Here is a 17,302-nt window from a genome sequence, read left to right as displayed (position 1 = left end):
CAGAAGGCCGGGACATCATCGACAAGGCCCAGCAAAGATTGGTGACAGCACGGATACATGAGTGCCACATGGTGATCCGGAAGAAAGAAGTCGACGCGTTCTTCGCCAGAAGACAACTTGAACACAAGGTACCCCATCTCTTTTCATCAATTGAATCGTTTGCAAAGGCCGTAGCGTCCTCAGAGGAAATGAAACACAGTCAAACGCAGAAGAAGAAATTCTCTTCCCTAATCAACGAAAACGAGAAAACAGGAGTGTTAAACAAGCACACAGTAACCAATTTATCATCGAGAAAGCTCACAAGCGAAGAAACTTCAATCCCGGCAAAAGGTCAAAAATTCAATGTTACGACAGATAACCCACCCCTCCCCAAGATGATCGCCGCCCTTGAGAGCGGCATCCAGCAACTAGACCCCAAAGTGCGGGAACAGGTCAGACTGAAAGCAATCGGCATAATAAGGTCCAATAACAACCACAGAAGAGAACGCAACTTAACTTCCGATGAAATAAAAGCAGTGAGAACGCTGAAAGAAGATACCAACATTGTGATCCTACCGGCGGACAAGGGGAACTCAACCGTTGTTTTGAACATAAAGGACTACGAGGATAGGGCGTCCGCCCTACTTGACAGCCAAGATTACGAGAGACTAAAGAAGGACCCCACTACGAGAACTCAGTCGTTGCTGAACAAGACGCTGATTGAAATATTCCGCAGCCACCCAAATTCTCGAAATCTCTACCTAAAATTAATCTGTAGGAACGGATCCGCTCCAGCTTTCTACGGCTTGCCAAAACTCCATAAACCCGGAATCCCCTTACGACCAATCGTAGACTTTTCGTGTTCCCCACTACGATCACTATCCACTTACTTGCATCAGATCATATCACCACTCACCGGAAGGACAGCATCGCACGTGCGCGACTCCGAGAATTTCATCAAACTCACATCAAAAATCCGTATCGAAGATGATGAATGCCTGGTCTCTTTTGATGTAATCTCTCTGTTCACAAGAGTACCCATTAAGTTGGCTGTTTCCGCAACTAGAGATGCACTGGAACGTGACGATATGCTCAGTGAGAGAACCCCTTTGAGTGTAGACGAGATCTGCCGCCTTCTCGAACTGTGCCTGTCCAATACCTATTTCACCTTCCGAGGCAGCTACTACAAACAGGTTAAAGGAACTCCTATGGGGGCCTCAATTTCCGTTGCCATGGCTAACTTGACTATGGAGAGCATCGAGGAGAGAGCTTTAAATACTTTTTTCCCGAAACCAAAAGTCTTCCTCAGGTACGTGGATGATTGTTTTTGCATCGTGAAGACGAGCCAAGTCGAAAACTTGCAGAAACACTTAAACTCCATAGACCCGGATATACAGTTCACATATGAGCGCGAACAGAACGGATCACTCCCATTCTTAGATGTACAAGTTACACGAAAAGACGGCATTCTAAAATTTTCAGTCTACCGAAAACCAACCCACACAGGCCGCTATCTTCATTTCCAATCCGACCATCCGGCAAACCACAAGGCGTCTGTTGTAAATTCTTTATTCAAACGAGCCGAAACTCATTCCTCATCGGAATCGGATCTAAAGAAAGAAAAGAGAACGGTTCTCAACGAACTTAAGAGGAATGGCTACACAGATGACTTCATTCGAAAGACAACCAGACAACAAAAAAGAAGAAGCAAAATGCGGGACCTTCAGCCGTTTACTTCTCCCCAACCCCAGAAGCGAGTGTCCATCCCGTACATCAGAGGTACCAGCGAAGCGCTCAGCCGAATATTAAAAAAAGAAGGCCTCAAAGTGGCGCACAAACCAATAAACACTTTCAATATCCTCCTCCCTAAACCAAAAGATCGTCCACCAAAAGAAAAAGCTCAAGGCGTCGTCTACAAAATCAGTTGTGCTGACTGTCCGGCGTCGTACATCGGGGAAACCAAAAATCTAAAAGAAAGGATCAGACAACACGAGAACGACGTCAGGACATTCAACCGTATTCGCAGCGCCGTCGCTGAACACTCTGAAGGCGCCGACCACAAAATTGCTTTCAAGGAAACTGAAATCCTTCAAACAGAAACGAACTGGCGAAAGAGACTACTACTGGAGTCGTGGCACATTCAGAATACGGAGAATAACATAAACCGTGTGAAGGGCAACCTACCCTCGGTCTATGTCCATGGCCTTGGCGACATGACGAAAAGAAGAAAAGGACGCACAGCCAGATAGACTCCCGCTCGTTTCACCAACACAGAATGTCGGCGCGACCCTGTATCCTCCCCCCCCCCCCCCACGGCCCATCAAGGGCACCCTCGTGAGCACTCCACCCAGCACCGGTCATCGCAGCACCTTGGAAGCGGTCAACAACACAACCCCCCTTTCCTTTTGTTCCCCCCCACCTTTCCGTCTGTGGAGTGTCTCCCCACCTCCCGTGTTCCCCCCCCTCCTTTCTTCAAAAAAGACGCTTTAAAAGCGGCACACCGCCACCCCCCAAAGAACAACCCCCTGAAGAAGGAGCCGAATGGGCTCCGAAACGTCGGGCTAATAAAATTCAGTTATTTGGTTGGAGTCAGTCTCAAGTTCTAGTGACTGCCTTGTACCCCTCAAAAGCGATAGATCTCTTTCAGTGATAGCACTGAAAGTGTACACTGTTTGGATAGGCCAGCAGAAGCAGATGGATGAAGGGAATTGCAGAGCTCCCACCTGTGTTACTTTCACACTGAGAAGCTCTCTGCAAGAGTTCTAAGCCGGGCTAGTTGGTCTACATTCAACATGACAAACTAGACAGATGTGTTGACTATCAGTTGATTTTTGCGAAACAAGTCGATAGTTGCAAAATGAATTGATAGCATCTGTTCTGTTTGCGTATCACTTGCCCCGCCGCCTGTGGAACCGCTTTTTCGAGTTTTGCACTGGAACCCCAATGCCAACACATCAGTTTGACATCATAGATTTCATGGTGCTTGTCTTACATTCAGGCTGTTCTGGTGCAGAAAAAGACCTTGAAATTCATTAGGCTGAATCTTTGGTTCTTTCATAATGCAATGTGGGCAATGTTTACAAATGAAAAATTATAACTGTGCCTGTATAGGTGCGGTTAAAATTTGTAACGTCATCACGGCACACTGGTGCTGGAAAGTTCAGGGCGATCTCACCACCTGTATTTCGTTTCTGCATCTTTTCTGACTTACAAAGCCTCCCCAGACAGCGACACTGGCCCCTTTTTGTAGTTTTGCATAGTTTATTAATGCAGCTGAACTTATCATTGATCTTTAGTGTCCCTTTAAAGAACCTTAGCTGTTCAGAACTTCTCCACCACTGCTTCATCTCTAGTTGCCTCAAGAGTGTTCCTCAAGAATGTTGAACCCTGTCAGTCAGTGCTTGTGCTGTGGATTCAAGCACTTTTGATCTGTGCATGTGACTGTCAAAAACTTTATGTTGTAGTCACAAGTGGCAGCCCCACCTTCAGGTTCATAGAGACAATCTGAGTGATTGCACGCCTGCCATGGTGGCATTCTGCAGTGGCTACGACCTTTTATTGCTGAGAACAATGTAAGAGGGTCACTTCCTAGCTACAGTTGCCACATTTTGTTGGGTGCAGAAGGCCAAAAAACCTGTCCGCTAAAATTTAGATGCTCATTAAAGAGCCCTAGACAATCAAAATCGCTACAGGCCTCCCACTACGGTGTGTTGCATTCCCCAAGTGTTGCTTTGGAATGTTAGACATGACAATTTGTTTTTATTTTTTACTTGAGTTATGTCACACTTTCTGGCACTGACCTGCCAAAAGCATAAAGGTTGGTTATTCAAGCAAAATAAAAGATCACCTGTACTTGAATACATTATTAAATTGCTGAGCCTAATGTCTCGAAACTACACAGTGAGTTATAAGGCACACCGTAGTGGAGGGCTTTAGATCAATTTCAACCAGCCGGAGTTATTTAACGTGCCCCTAAGAATCAAGTACACGAGCAAGTTTGCATTTTGTCTCCATTGAAATAAAGCTGCTATGGCTGGGAATCGAACCCACGACCTTGTGCTCAGCAGCAGAGCACCATAGTCAGGGAGCCACCGCGGCTGGTTGAAGTGAACAAAATTTCAAGCTTAGATGGGGTGAATGTCTCTGAGGAAATTTCATGACACTATGTCATCTATTGCTCATCATTGCTGCCACAGTTTTGCTGCGAGATAAAATTATAAGTGGAAGCATTCAATATTTGATAGGTGGTGGTGTATAAGACGTGGCATCTGCGTGTTTCCGGCTCCGCAATCACTTCTGGCACACACAGCCTGCAAAGGCATTGCTTTCGAGACATGCTTCTGTTACTCAAAAGTAACCATCGCTGTGGTGTGGATTTGGACTCCACCTGTAGCTTCTGGCACATGCAGTAAAAGAAGCCGAGCCTTCAAGGTCTGTTTCTGTTATCAAGAGAGAGCCATCACTGGGGTGTGGATTTGGACACTGCCTATTAGGATTTTTCCTGATAACACAACTAATCATTACTTACTTCTGAACAAATGTTGAGAAAACTTGAAAGAAAAAGAAAGTGTTATGCAACACTGGTCTGATTTAACTAGGCAGCTTTGAGATAATAAATAGTCAGTCACTGCTGCTGTGCCATGCCAACATATTTAGTACTTCTATTTGTATCCACTTCTTTGGTCTTGTATCTGTTCTATTCAGAACAGTAGGTTTTTCTCTCTCATGCAGTGTTTGGCATGTGTGATAAAGTAGAAGCAGGGGAGAATGCAAAGTAGTGTTGAACTTTTTTTTTTCTCTGTCAAATTCACTGTGTCGTAACCCAAAACACTCAATCTTTGGAGAATACACTAAATTATGGTAACAATGACTTGCTCAGAATCTGTTTTTTTGTATGTTTTAGTTGTTCCTAGACATATAGCTTTGTTTTTAACTATAGCTTTAAGTTGCCTGCAGTGGTGGTGAGCCCATGGTCGGAATGTGAAAAAGCAAGATAACCTCCGATTGCATAAAAGAGTATCAAATTTCAAGACTTTGTTTTGTCTAGGAATGCACCTTAGATGTAACCAGATGGCTCACTAATAAGCTCTTCATTATGCTTTTCGAAGCAGCAACAAATTGTGGCACATATTCCCCTTGGGATAAAATGAGGGCAAAGCATTAAATTAGCCAACGCCCCTCCAGAAATTTCACCGGGGCAACTTTAAAATTTCACTAAGTCTACAAAAAGGTGAAGTCATTTTTAAGCTAACTAAAAGCTAGCAAAATTCTCCAACTTTCTTGCCAAGTTACCAACACTGGTGCACTTCACGGATAGTACATTCCTTTTAAGCCGACCTTTCCACAATGTAGATATGAATATTTGTGAAGGCAAAGCCTTACATTGAAACTTTGTGCGTGCGTGCGTGCGTGTGTGTGTGTGTGTGTGTGTGTGTGTGTGTGTGTGTGTGTGTGTGTGTGTGTGTGTGTGTGTGTGTGTGTGTGTGTGTGTGTGTGTGTGTGTGTGTGTGTGTGACTTCCAGAAACCTCTTTGCTTAACTATTCTTTTGGCATAGCCATCTATGCCTGGTATAATAGCCTGTAATATAGACAAGTTTCACAGTTGCTGTCGCATAGTACTTACCAATTGCCACAATGATTGTGAACAATAAGGCCCTATGGTGAGCCTTGCCATAGCACCATGTTTGTCATCTTCGGCGGTTTTGTCACAACATGAAATGCTCATGCAGGCTGAGTATATCGAGTGTAAGAGCAGTGGCAGGCAGTTTAACATGACCATAAAACAATTTAATAAGAAGCATATCTTTTGCTATTGCTCTATGAATTAGTGTGCATTGTACAGGACCTAGTAATTATTTTTCTTTTTGTATTCGTCACTTTGAAGTGTTGAGATGTGTTCCAGCAGTACAAATAACAATACTTTACTGCACAAAGTTAGAAAGGAAGCAGAATACAATCAAGCCTGCCAAAGCCATCTTTGCTTCTGTAAGGCACTCTAGCCTATCTGGCTCAGGGCCAGTACATTGCTGTTGATGCAACTCCAACTGATTTGGCATTCCGCAGAGCTGACCGACGCAGATGTTGGCATCCTCTTCGACTGTGCCACTGGTGTACGTCCGCAAGCAGTTGGGTGCCACATACCGGCTGACGTACCTTATGTCCAGCTGTTTGGCCAGCCAATATGTCGCACCCACTTTACCCGCACCCAGCTGACCCGACTGTTTTGGGCAGCAAGGTATGTGTGCCAGTGTGGACATTTTCTGCTGATTTGAAGGGGATTTGAAATTATGATTTGACTATATTTGTGCATCTGGGACTGCATTGGCTTGCCCTAATTCCTGGGTGGCCCAGATTGGACAATCATTTAGACTTGTAACGGTATTTTAAAATGAAACACGCAACTTAAAAGCAATCGCTGCCATTGCTTAACACTGATGGCATTTCCTGCAATTGTAGTTGAAAAAGAGAAATGATAAATGAACAGCGACAAATGTCAATTTTGCTGCAGCAGAATGGTGGAGTCATATGTCACAGCTACAGTGACTGCTGTTTTGCCCTAGGTGTGACAGATGGCAAACAGATGCACTGCTGTTTCGTTGCAGCAAAATTGACGTTTTTTGAGTGACGTAGCTGCAGACAATGCACAGTTCAGATTTATTGGGCACAAGACTGGCAAGTAATGCCTGCAAACTTAGTATTAACTAATTTTGCCACAAAATGCCACCTCTGTGTGAAATTTAAGTGCAAGAAAGCCAACAATATAGCTGAAAGAGTTTTTTATACTTAGCACTCCTATTTACGGAAGACTTGGTAATACTTTACTAGACCCTTTTCTGATCTATGGAGTGTATGTAACTTGCCCAGCACTTCTTCCTTGCAAACTCAACCAGAGTAATATAGACTAGTACTTGTGTTGGATCCACAATGCGTTCCTTTTTTCTATCTCTCAGGTTTAAATGAGCCCTGCAACAAATTCTAAGGCTGCCACTCTGACTCTAGATAACAACAAAAGCATGGCATTCAGCAGGTTAAATATGCATGTATATACTATATTTCTTTCTCAGGTCAAAGATCATTGCTCTACAGAATGACCCAAGTAACCACAGGAGCTCACATGGTGAGTGTTTATGCTCTCCCTGGTTGTTTTGTGGTCCAGATTATGTAAACTGTGCCTAACACATTTGTTTTAGTCAACTATAATCTTAGTACTGCAGAATGCATTAACAATTGAAGCTTTGGTTGGCATGGTTTATTTTAGTGTGTATTCTGCTGCTGTAATGAAACTGAAAATGTGCTATCAGAAGTTACAGTGTTGGTTACAGTGAAGGGAATATTTGTTCGCTCGGTAGCTATGGAGAGGAGAGAGATTGGGGGGGGGGGGGGGGGCACGTTTTGTATGCACATGCATGTCTTGGTCAGTAACTTGACTTGGTTGGCTTGGAGTCAACAAGCGAATGTGTTGCATATCATCACGCCGATCAAACAGCTGCAGATTAGTAACCATGCCAAGTACATGTTTATTTGCATTGTTTATGTGCCATGTATCAGCACAAACCAAACTAGAGGCCATCAAGATTGGCCCATCAAAGTATCATCACAGCTGTGTTTCTTTCGCAAAAACTGGATCGCAGTCTATATATATATATATATATATATATATACACATATATTGAACTGATGTCAACAAATATTCTCCTCCTGTTGTGCGCAACTTCATTATACTGAGATTTGACCGTATGATCAGAAGCAGTTACTTCGATTCATTTAAGGGTGAAATGCTAAATGCTTCAAGCACCAATCTGTTCTGCTCTGATTTAACCCGACAATGTCCAACTTCATATTTTTGATACTCTGAGTTTGCTACCTCAAAATGGTCATTTAAGTGCAGGAAACTTAAATGCAAAGCACATAGTATCATTTATAACATGCTGAAGCAAAGTTTCCATCGTCGATAGCTATTTGAACCAATTACACTAGTTAATTACTTCACTGATTAATTTATCACTCAACTAACAGTTCATTTTTGTCCTGTTCATGGCCAGAAATAATGGTGAATAATCTTTTATAATCTTTATAATTTATATAAACTTTATAATTTATAATCTTTAAAATTTTATAAGCTTTATAATGTTCTGTTTAGGCACCTCCCTGTCTGACTGACACAGCACCGGCTATGTGAGAATGGTACTAAATGCCACATCGACTTTACACGCGACAAAGCGTATGATGTGTGCCAGAGCTGAAAATCCAAATATTCAGTAAAACATTGACAATAGTAATTTTTCAGCACCTCGAAAAATACAGCAGAATCTCAGTAATTAGAACTTGCTTAATTTGAACTTCTGGTTCATTTGAACTGACATTGTGGTCTCGTTATAATCACATGTATTTCAGTATGCGAAAAAACCCATTATCGAGATCAGCTTTGGGTCATTCGAACAGGCTGTGCCCTGCATAGACTGTCACATATCTTTGAAGTTGTACAGTCGAATCTCGATCATTCGAACTCGAAGAGGCCCAAAAATGTGTTTGAATTAAAAGAAGGACTTGTTCTTGAAGTTTTCGTTTGCCATAGCACAATGCACGAATAGTGTGGATGTGAAATACCGCAACATGCAAACACACAGCAAACGAGGACCACGGAACTGCCCATGTCCATCAACGTTCTTTTTCTGATAATGGCAGAAAACGAAACATTAAGGAACAAGCTGGCACCGGGTTGGCAGGATTGGCGGCACTGATGCGGAGGCGGGCGCGTGGAGACCATCAAATTTGAGGGAGTTACGAGGGAGCTGACAGGGAGGGTGAGGAGAGCGTAGTTGCGAGTAAGGGCGGGAGGGAAGTGGATTCGTTTTCCTGCCAGCTTGATAGACAGCGCTAATTACCTCTGTCACTGAAGCAGTGGCGTTGCCAAGGCCAGACTGGGCCTCTGCCGCTGCTTCCCTCTGCGAGCTCGCATGCTTTTTTTCTTTTCATCACGAGTTCTTGGATTAGACTCGTCATTGTAAATAAACAAGCGCAAACAGGACCAAACCAAGCCATGCAAAACAAGCACGAGCGATAGCTCGTGCTTGTTTATATTGGTGGTTGTTTATAGTGGGCTTGTTTATATTGGTGGCTAATTATATAACCATGGCTATATAATCAGCCACCTTTGACTTCAATAAACAGTTGCAAGTAGCGCCTTGTCCTGTCTTTGTCCCTTCCTAGTGCGCCATCACTATTGGCACTTTATCTATTGAAAGGGAATTCCAAACTAGACAACGGCGATTTCAGCAACAGTGGCGCTGTAGTCTCTGACGTCACAGACATAGGGTGGCCAGTAAAAATTGGTGAGTCAGGAACATGCAACCAATCTTTAAAATTCATTCTCAGGAAAACTAAATGACTTGCAGCCACATTGTTTGGTACAGATAATCGGAGTGTAAGAGAGAATGTGTATTCAAAGTTTTATTAAGATCAATGGACATCGAAAAATTGCTGGAGTTACCCTCTGATACATTAACTTGCTTTTAATTGTACGCTTTTCTCCTGGAGTGTGTTTTCTGACAAAAAAAAAAGGATAGTACCCACCGCCGCAACTTAGTGTCATCGTGATAGTGATTACTGCGATAACGAAAATAAAATACCCTCCCTTTTGCTGCTTGCACATTTGCCAAGAAAGTTTGACTGCTCTGGGGGGCACCAGATGACAGAGTTTGTTTCATTGCTGCATGTTTCCCCTCGATTTTCAGTGGCCACGATGCACTTGCACAATATGACCTTGTGCAGCACTGCGCACGGTGCTCTTGAGAACTGGTTCAGAAAGTGCAATTAAATTAAATGGGCCTTATCTAATGTGCCGAGTTCTTGTCATTCTTTGCTTAGTGTATTAGTTTCTTGCACCTTTTCCAAAATAAATGACAATCACTACTGAAATTAGACAAGCACCAACCAAGTAAGTTTATTAGAATCAATGCAACGTTTTGGAGTTATCAGACTACTTTATCAGGGTGACATCGGCAAATTGCAGTGGCCTTCTGTACAAGGTGCTGCCTAAAACTTCTGGGAATTCAGTCATAAAAAAAAATTTTGTTCACCATAATGCCTAATTAGCACTGTCTTCTTCAAAGTAGTCCCTTTGAGCATGCGTACACTGATCCCAGCGTTTCTGCCACGATTCCATGCATTCGTAGAACTCTCCGAGCGACATTGTGCTGAGGACTGCGTGCGATTCCAACTGGATCTCTTCAGCAGTGTGAAACCAATGCCCTTTCAGCCTCAACTTCAACTTTGGGAACAAGAGTCACAAGGGGCGAGGTCAAGTGAATAGGGTGGGTGCGAAAGTACTGTGATTTGTTTGGAAGTCAGGAACATTCGAACGAGTGATGTGTGAGCGAGCGCGTCGTTGTGATGAAGCCAGTTGTTCTTCCACTTCTTGAGATGTTTGCAATGAATGCTCTCTTAAGCGCCTCAAAATGTCACAGTAAAGCTCGCTGTTCACAGTTTGTCCAGGAGGTACGAACTCCTCGTGGACAATTCTATGTAGGTAAAAAAAAAGCAATGAGCATGGACTTCACATTGCCACTAATGTTGAATTTCAATGGCGGAGTCGGAGCAAATTTTTCTGCTCGTTTCGGAGCAAGTTTGTTCCAATGACAGATTGAGGGTGGGAGTAAAGTGTTCCAATGAGAGAGTCGGAGGGGATTCAGAGCGGGAGTCACTCCGTGGAGCAGAAAAAGATGCTCGGCCAAAATCGGCGGAGTGGACCGGAACTCTGCGTGACGTACTTCCTTTACCATGTTTGTCTGCTGGGAGGCGCCACGGGTCACGACTCGCGAGGAAGCAAAAGCTGCTGCACGCTTGACGAGATATCCATTAAGCACTTTTAAAGAAACAACAGGTGAACGGCACTGAAGAGACAAGTGACCGGTGCGGCGGTGTTGAGAGCAAACAGCGGAAGGAAATGACAACACGCAAGGTATCCTGGGTAACTCTGCGATAGAATTTCCACTTCCGCCTTGCTCCGGTGGCGTAGGTTGTGTTCCACTCGCGGATCTGGAGGCTTTGCTCTGCGCCAGAGTCGAGTGCTCGCTCGCGGAGTCCGTCAGCTGCTCCGACTCCGCCATTGGAATTCAACATAACTTGACGTGCCTCTTTAGGCCACAGGGAATTTGGCGAATTCCATTGCGACAACCGCTGTTTGGTTTCAGGATTGTAACCCTAAACCCATGTCTCAAACCCGGTTATTACATTGGAGAGGAGTTTGGGATTGTCTCTGACTTGTTACCTCAGTTCCGTACAGACAGAAACACGGTGCAGCTTCTGTTTGTCACCGAGCAGTCTTGGCATGAATTTTGCAGCAATATGCTTCATGTTCAAAGCATGTGACAAAATTCGCTGAACTGTGCCGTATGATTGTCCCACAATGTTGCAGATATCCTTTATAGTTAGCCTGCAATTTACAAGGACAGCCTTACGAACTTCTGCTGTCGTTTCCGGGGTTGTGCTCGTTGACAGGCGTCCAGAACATTCGTCATCGTCAACACACATTCGGACCTTCTTGAAGCGTTTATGCCATAGAAACGTCCTAGTTTGGCTCATGGCATCAACTCCAAAAGTGTCCTCTAGCATGCAATAAGAGTTTGCCACAATTTCGCCAAGTTTAAAACAAAACTTGATGCAAATATGTTGCTCCTTGAAGTCTGTCACATTTATTGCTAAGAAATGTGCCAAATCAGTGAAACATTGCATTGCAAAACAACACTTCGCAAAACAGCACTTCATCTTAGATGCAAATCATTCAGCACACTGATTCGCAAGGCATACTGCTAGCTATATTTAGTGGTAAAAATGTATACCAACTTAGTTTGCCCGCACTTTTTAAATTCCCAGAAGTTTTGCTTAGCACCTCATAGATCCAGCTTGTGGCCCTGGCAATGATCGCCTGGGGAGCCAACTCTGCATAGGTCCTGCATGTACGTTAGTGGAAGCTCTCCTAGCAAGCACTTAATTGTCCCTTTGGCACCCTGAATGTGCCGTAACAGGGTCGAGCAGCTTGCACAGGTTTCTTTCCATCACAAGGATGATGACACCATCAAAATCAAACCTGCGGTTCATTGCCTCAGTGTTAGGCCATGCCATTGCACTGGTGGTCCAAGTGACAGAAATTGTTTCTGTCTGCCTCAGTCGTTAAAGGAGGTTTTTAGTTACCCCTACATAAGCTATAGATTCTGTAAATGACACCTTGAGTTTTCTCGAGGGTCCACTGGCACTGGCATTGTTGGGCTGCAGTTTCAGGAGGCACTGATATGCAGCTTTCATTAGAGTCGCACCTTTCTCAAAGAGTAAGCAGCTGACATGTTTGGTTGGGCCTCTGGTGTATGCACGAAGGCACTTTTATGTGCCGTAGCTATCGGAAATAAATTTGTCAGGTGCTGTTCACAGGAACATTCACATAAGATCGAAATAAGTCGGTGTGTGCAATATATTTGTAAGATATGCTCATAAGCTTCACAACTACTTATCAGGAAAAATAATGTCTAAATCATCAGCTTAGAAACTAAATGCAAATGGTGAATTCGTTACTGCGGGGAAGAAATTAAAAAGTGATACAGCCAAACGTTTTATTTGGACTAAATCTCTTCTTCCAAAAGTTGCAACTCATAGTCTCTCTCTGTCATTTAGACACTGCTGCTGTCACTGAAAAAAGCGTTCTACAGCTACAGGCAGCCTAAGAGCACTTGCGATGACTGGCTTATCAGCGACAAAGCGATATTCCCTTCTCCAATATTTTGGACAGCAACCTTAAAGGCAGGCATCTTTCGCGATGCTTATCGTGACTGGACGTAGCAGCAGTGACAGAACGTTGGTGGCAAGCATTACAGGCCCTCGGACAGCGTAAAAGCGGTAATTGCCACATCACTTCACGGTGGACGCACGCGTGGTTTGTGCTCACCTCTTCGCTCGGAAGGAAGAGCGTCAGTGCTGCGCTTGGCTTTAGGCGCAACTTAACCGCATACTTCATTTCTCGCACAAACCACGGGTCGTAGGTATAGTCCTCTGGAGTGAAGTGGTGCCTACAGCGAAGACGTCTATGCTGCGGTAGTCTTCCGGGAGGCCGATACGTTGAAGCCAGACACGACGAAGAGAGCTTTCGAATGGCGCTCGGTGCAGAGGCCTCGCGTTTCTTGTGCAACCGAGTACAGAACATTGAATCGCCCTGTTACTCATTCTGTTCGCTCAAGCATGCTTGTGTAACCACCGAGGCTGCAAATGCTTTTTAACGAGTGAAAGTGTCGAGGAATGCCAAAACGCGCACTAAAACTGCTTTTTTCACAAACACATTCATATAGGTATGTACGTTGATGCTTCTTGCATATAAACGCAAGCTCAACGCAAGTGTGCATGCTCAGTTACAGCTTTCAAAAAACAATGCACGAGTGTGCACGAGCGAGCAGTGCCATAAGCACACTGTACAGGAACTTAGGTCCCTCATTGAAGTCCCCTATGAGCTTTGTACTTCAAGGATTTCTGCCTGCTTTTCTTTTCTTTTATAATGCCTTCGTCGCTTCACAATGACAATAAAGGCTGACGGCCTAGCTTTGGTTGAAGCTCCCTGCAGTATGCTCCTTAGTACTAACCGGCTCTAACGGTTTATGAAGCGTAGCCAAGCAACCACGTGGGTTCTGGCATGCCACTTTACGAATTATGGAATGTGTGCAGATGACAGACTTAGGGGTCCGGACTATATTTTGTTTTCAGCGAAAATTTTATGAGTTGGGCAAATGTCTCTGCAGACAGGAATTAACTTTCATTGTTTGAGCTGCAGCATGAATTTCTTGAAAAATAAATCACAAAAAGCAAAGAAACACTGACACCGAGGACAACATAGGGGAAATCACTTGTGCTTAATAAATGAAACAAAGAAACGATAAATTAATGGAAATTAAAGTGGATGAAAAAACAACTTGCCGCAGGTGGGAACCAAACCCACAACTTTTGCATTTTGCATGCAATGTTCTACCAATTGAGCTACCACGGCGCCGCTTCCCCATCCACTTTCTTGGGCATTTGTGTGTCCTAGTATAACCCTGGGAGTGTTAGCCAGCGCCACCACTCACAGACCTTGACGGCGGATGTGGAATGTTCTTTTTGCCGCAGGCGTCACGAGAACATGATCTTTTTGGGTGAAGGCAACTAGTCAATAAACCCACACATGCTACCTGAAGGCATCAATGTTGCCGGATTCGAGACCCTCGTTATGTAATAAACAAGAAGGGGGTTAACAGAAGGGCCCGATTTTTATTAGTCATATCATAAGAAGCCAACAAACACTGACACCGAGGACAACATAGGGGAAATTACGTGTGCTTAATAAATGAAATAAAGAAGCGATAAATTAATGGAAATTAAAGTGGATGACAAAACAACTTGCCCCAGGTGGGAACTGGTTCCCACCTGCGGCAAGTTGTTTTTTAATTTACTTTAATTTAATAATCCACTTAAGTTTCCCAGTGCTTTCATTAAAACCTGAGGCGGCAGTGTTAAACTTATAGATAAGATAGGACTCACAAATTTCCCACTCGTGGTGTGAGCGGAAGCCTGATTCCTATATTGTCACTTTTAGGCCATTCAAAGAGTGACTGGGAAGGCTGACATGTTTGGATATGGGATTCAAAAGAGATTTTGCATGTGACCTGTGGTTATTAAATCGTATCCCAAAAGGTGTCTCTGTCTGAAAAATATACTGTTGATTACAAGTAGTACATTCAAGAAGGCAGAGCACATTGGTGGTGTCACATGTTAAGTTTTTTTTTAATTTGAACAGAGAAGTTGGACGCGGTACTGGTTACTTTTTGTGTAGTTTTCGCGCGAGGACAAACCTGGCAACGTGATTTGTTGCAAGGCATAAGCCTGTGCCACGGCTAGCATTTAGGACTGACTTGGTCAAAGTATCGCATAAATATTTATTTTTCTCCATAGACGACTTGGGGCAGTTCCACAATTATGCGCTTAAGGCAGTCACTTTGACCAAGCATGTTATGGTGCTTTCTAAGAATGGCTGAAACCTTCAGCACCGAAGAAGAGTGTGTAAGAATTAAATTTGTTCGTTGTTCACTATTAGGTGGTTTAGCTTTAAGTATATCGGCACGGTTGAGCTTGCCAGCTCAAGTTACAGCATCATCAATTAAATATCTACTCTGGGTATTTTTGCTTCAGAAGAACGTCTTTCATTAGCGCACGATTAGCACTGAAATCTTCATTGTTCAAACATTTACACCTAAAGCGGTGTGCTTGGCTGTACAGAATGCCCATCTTGTAGTGTCTAACATGACTACTATAGAAATGCAAATACTGGTGGGTGTCCGTGGGCTTCCTGTAAAGTTTCGTATTTAATCTGCCTCCACACAATGAGACGGTTACATCCAAGAAGTTGCGAGTAGTGGTGAAAAAAGGAAATAGTGGGCTGAGCACGACTGAAGTAAGTTATAAATTTCTTGAAGAGATCTGTTTTCCCATGAGGCCAAATCATAAAGATTCCATCAATAAAAAGTTAGTAGTAGAGTGACTTTAAGCTGCGAGATGCGAGGAATTCTTCTAGTACAGCCATAAAAATATTGTATTGGCACAATTAGGACCAATTCTCGTTCCTATTGACGTTCTGCATACTTGCATGTAATGCGCCCCATTAAACTCAATATTGTTTAGTTCAAGAACCAAGTTAAGAAGTGTCCATAGTGTATAGCAGTGAACGGGCTTATCGACTGGCAATTCTTCATATGCTGATAGCACCGCTTTCATCCCATCAGCATGAGGGATATTTGTGTACTGAGAACGAACATCGAAAGTAACAAGTAGCATTCAAGAGGTACTTCCAAGTTCTAGTCTTCTGAAAGAAAATGGTTGGTATCCTTTACAAAAGACGAAAATGTAGTTGTTATTATGTGAATTAGGCTGTCAACATAGCGCAATATGTTTTCAGTGACAGTGGCTACACCAGAAACAGTGAGTTGGCGTTATTTTCTTTATGAATCTTGAGTAGGAGTTTAAATCTTCCCACTAGAGGACTGAGTGGTGTGACAGTTGCCAATTGCTCCATCTTATCCTTACTAGTTTGGTGATTGTTTCCTTTATCTCAAGTTTAAAAGCTTGAGTAGGATCATAAGTTAGTACCTGATGGAATGAAGAGTCAGACAATTGTCTGTTGGCCTCTTTAACATAGATATTCTTGTCCATCATCACTATTACACCTCTTTTGTCGGCAGGTTTAATCACAAGATCTTGCTTGCTGTTTAATTCATCCTTGTGCTTTTCTTCAATAGACATGTTGCGTCGAAATCAGTATGTTTTACTGCTTTTATATATGCAGACGCTTATCGCGCTGTGGAGGATGTAGCACAAATTATTCTCCAAGTCTCAAATTTCTTGCAAAGTTTTCTAAATCTTTAAGAAGCTGAAGTTCAAAGCCTCCAGTGGCCATGCAAAAATTCTAACTTTTTGAAAGAGCACTAAGCTCATTTTGTTGTTTGGTAAGGGTGCTTTATGGGAAGCATATCGTCGTTTTATCCCAGCTGGTTAGTGTGAGGACCAACATTGTCATGAGAAAAGTTTCTTGCTTTATTTTTTTAGAGTGCCGACACTTTATTGGATTCATAGCAAACTATTTCTGATTACTCCTCCGATATTAGGTTCTGTTTGAGTAATTTCTCCTGCCTACATAGCGACTCCACATTTGTTTTGTAGTGATCTATAATGATTGAAACAAGTTCTAACAATGCATTTTTAAGAACATTCTCCCATTTGATTTTGTAAGTAACGCACATGTCCAAAGTGGCTGGCTTGAGATTAATCCTTAGGCCTTTATGAACAATCAAGGTGTTTGAATAACGGGCAAGGGCGGAAATATGCAATTTGGAGCAGATGCCTTTTGCTGGCAATTTCCTTAACTTTAAGAAAGCCCTCAAGACTGGGAACCAGGCCGTCTTACACCTACTGTATGGTGGGCATAGTCAGGAATCACTGTTCTTGGCGGCGCCTTGACTGGCATTCTTGCTAAAGTAGGTGGATTGGAAGGAGCCTTCTTTGATTTGGTTGGCACTATTGGAGCCTTGTGGCTGTGCTGGATTGCCTTGGAAGTTCTGTCCGTTGTACCCGTGGGGTCGGTAGTCATCGAAGAAAGAGTGCTTGCAGCTGCTACCTCAGCTGCCATGGGAGCATGACCTTGTGGCCTTGCCGAGTACAGCGGCGGGAAGTTTTTGTTGCTTAGTGAAGGGACAGTGCTTTTGTCCATAATGAAAAAGTCATGCCACTCTGGGGAAATGTAGCGATCTTTTCAAAAACA

The 17,302-nt window shown here is 43.4% G+C and overlaps 1 protein-coding gene across 5 annotated transcripts in view; it reads left to right on the top strand.

The window, feature by feature from the left end:
• The window catches only part of LOC135911737 (protein MMS22-like), a 164,498-nt gene that overhangs the window by 12,470 nt on the left and 134,726 nt on the right, over positions 1-17,302 (top strand). For 3 of the 5 annotated variants that reach the window (XM_065444083.2, XM_070538428.1, XM_065444084.2), the window contains exons 3-4: positions 6,043-6,214; positions 7,044-7,096. In XM_065444083.2, coding sequence (XP_065300155.2) covers positions 6,043-6,214; positions 7,044-7,096 — 225 coding nt within the window. Of the gene's footprint in view, positions 1-6,042; positions 6,215-7,043; positions 7,097-10,154; positions 10,293-17,302 lie in introns of those variants that run through there. The other 2 variants (XM_065444087.2, XM_070538429.1) reach the window with 2 other exon arrangements.

Source organism: Dermacentor albipictus, chromosome 5 (genome assembly GCF_038994185.2).
Source record: "Dermacentor albipictus isolate Rhodes 1998 colony chromosome 5, USDA_Dalb.pri_finalv2, whole genome shotgun sequence".
In the NCBI taxonomy this organism is placed as follows: domain Eukaryota; kingdom Metazoa; phylum Arthropoda; class Arachnida; order Ixodida; family Ixodidae; genus Dermacentor; species Dermacentor albipictus.
Note: the sequence above shows the minus strand (reverse complement) of the source record. Positions and strands in the feature narration are given on the sequence as shown.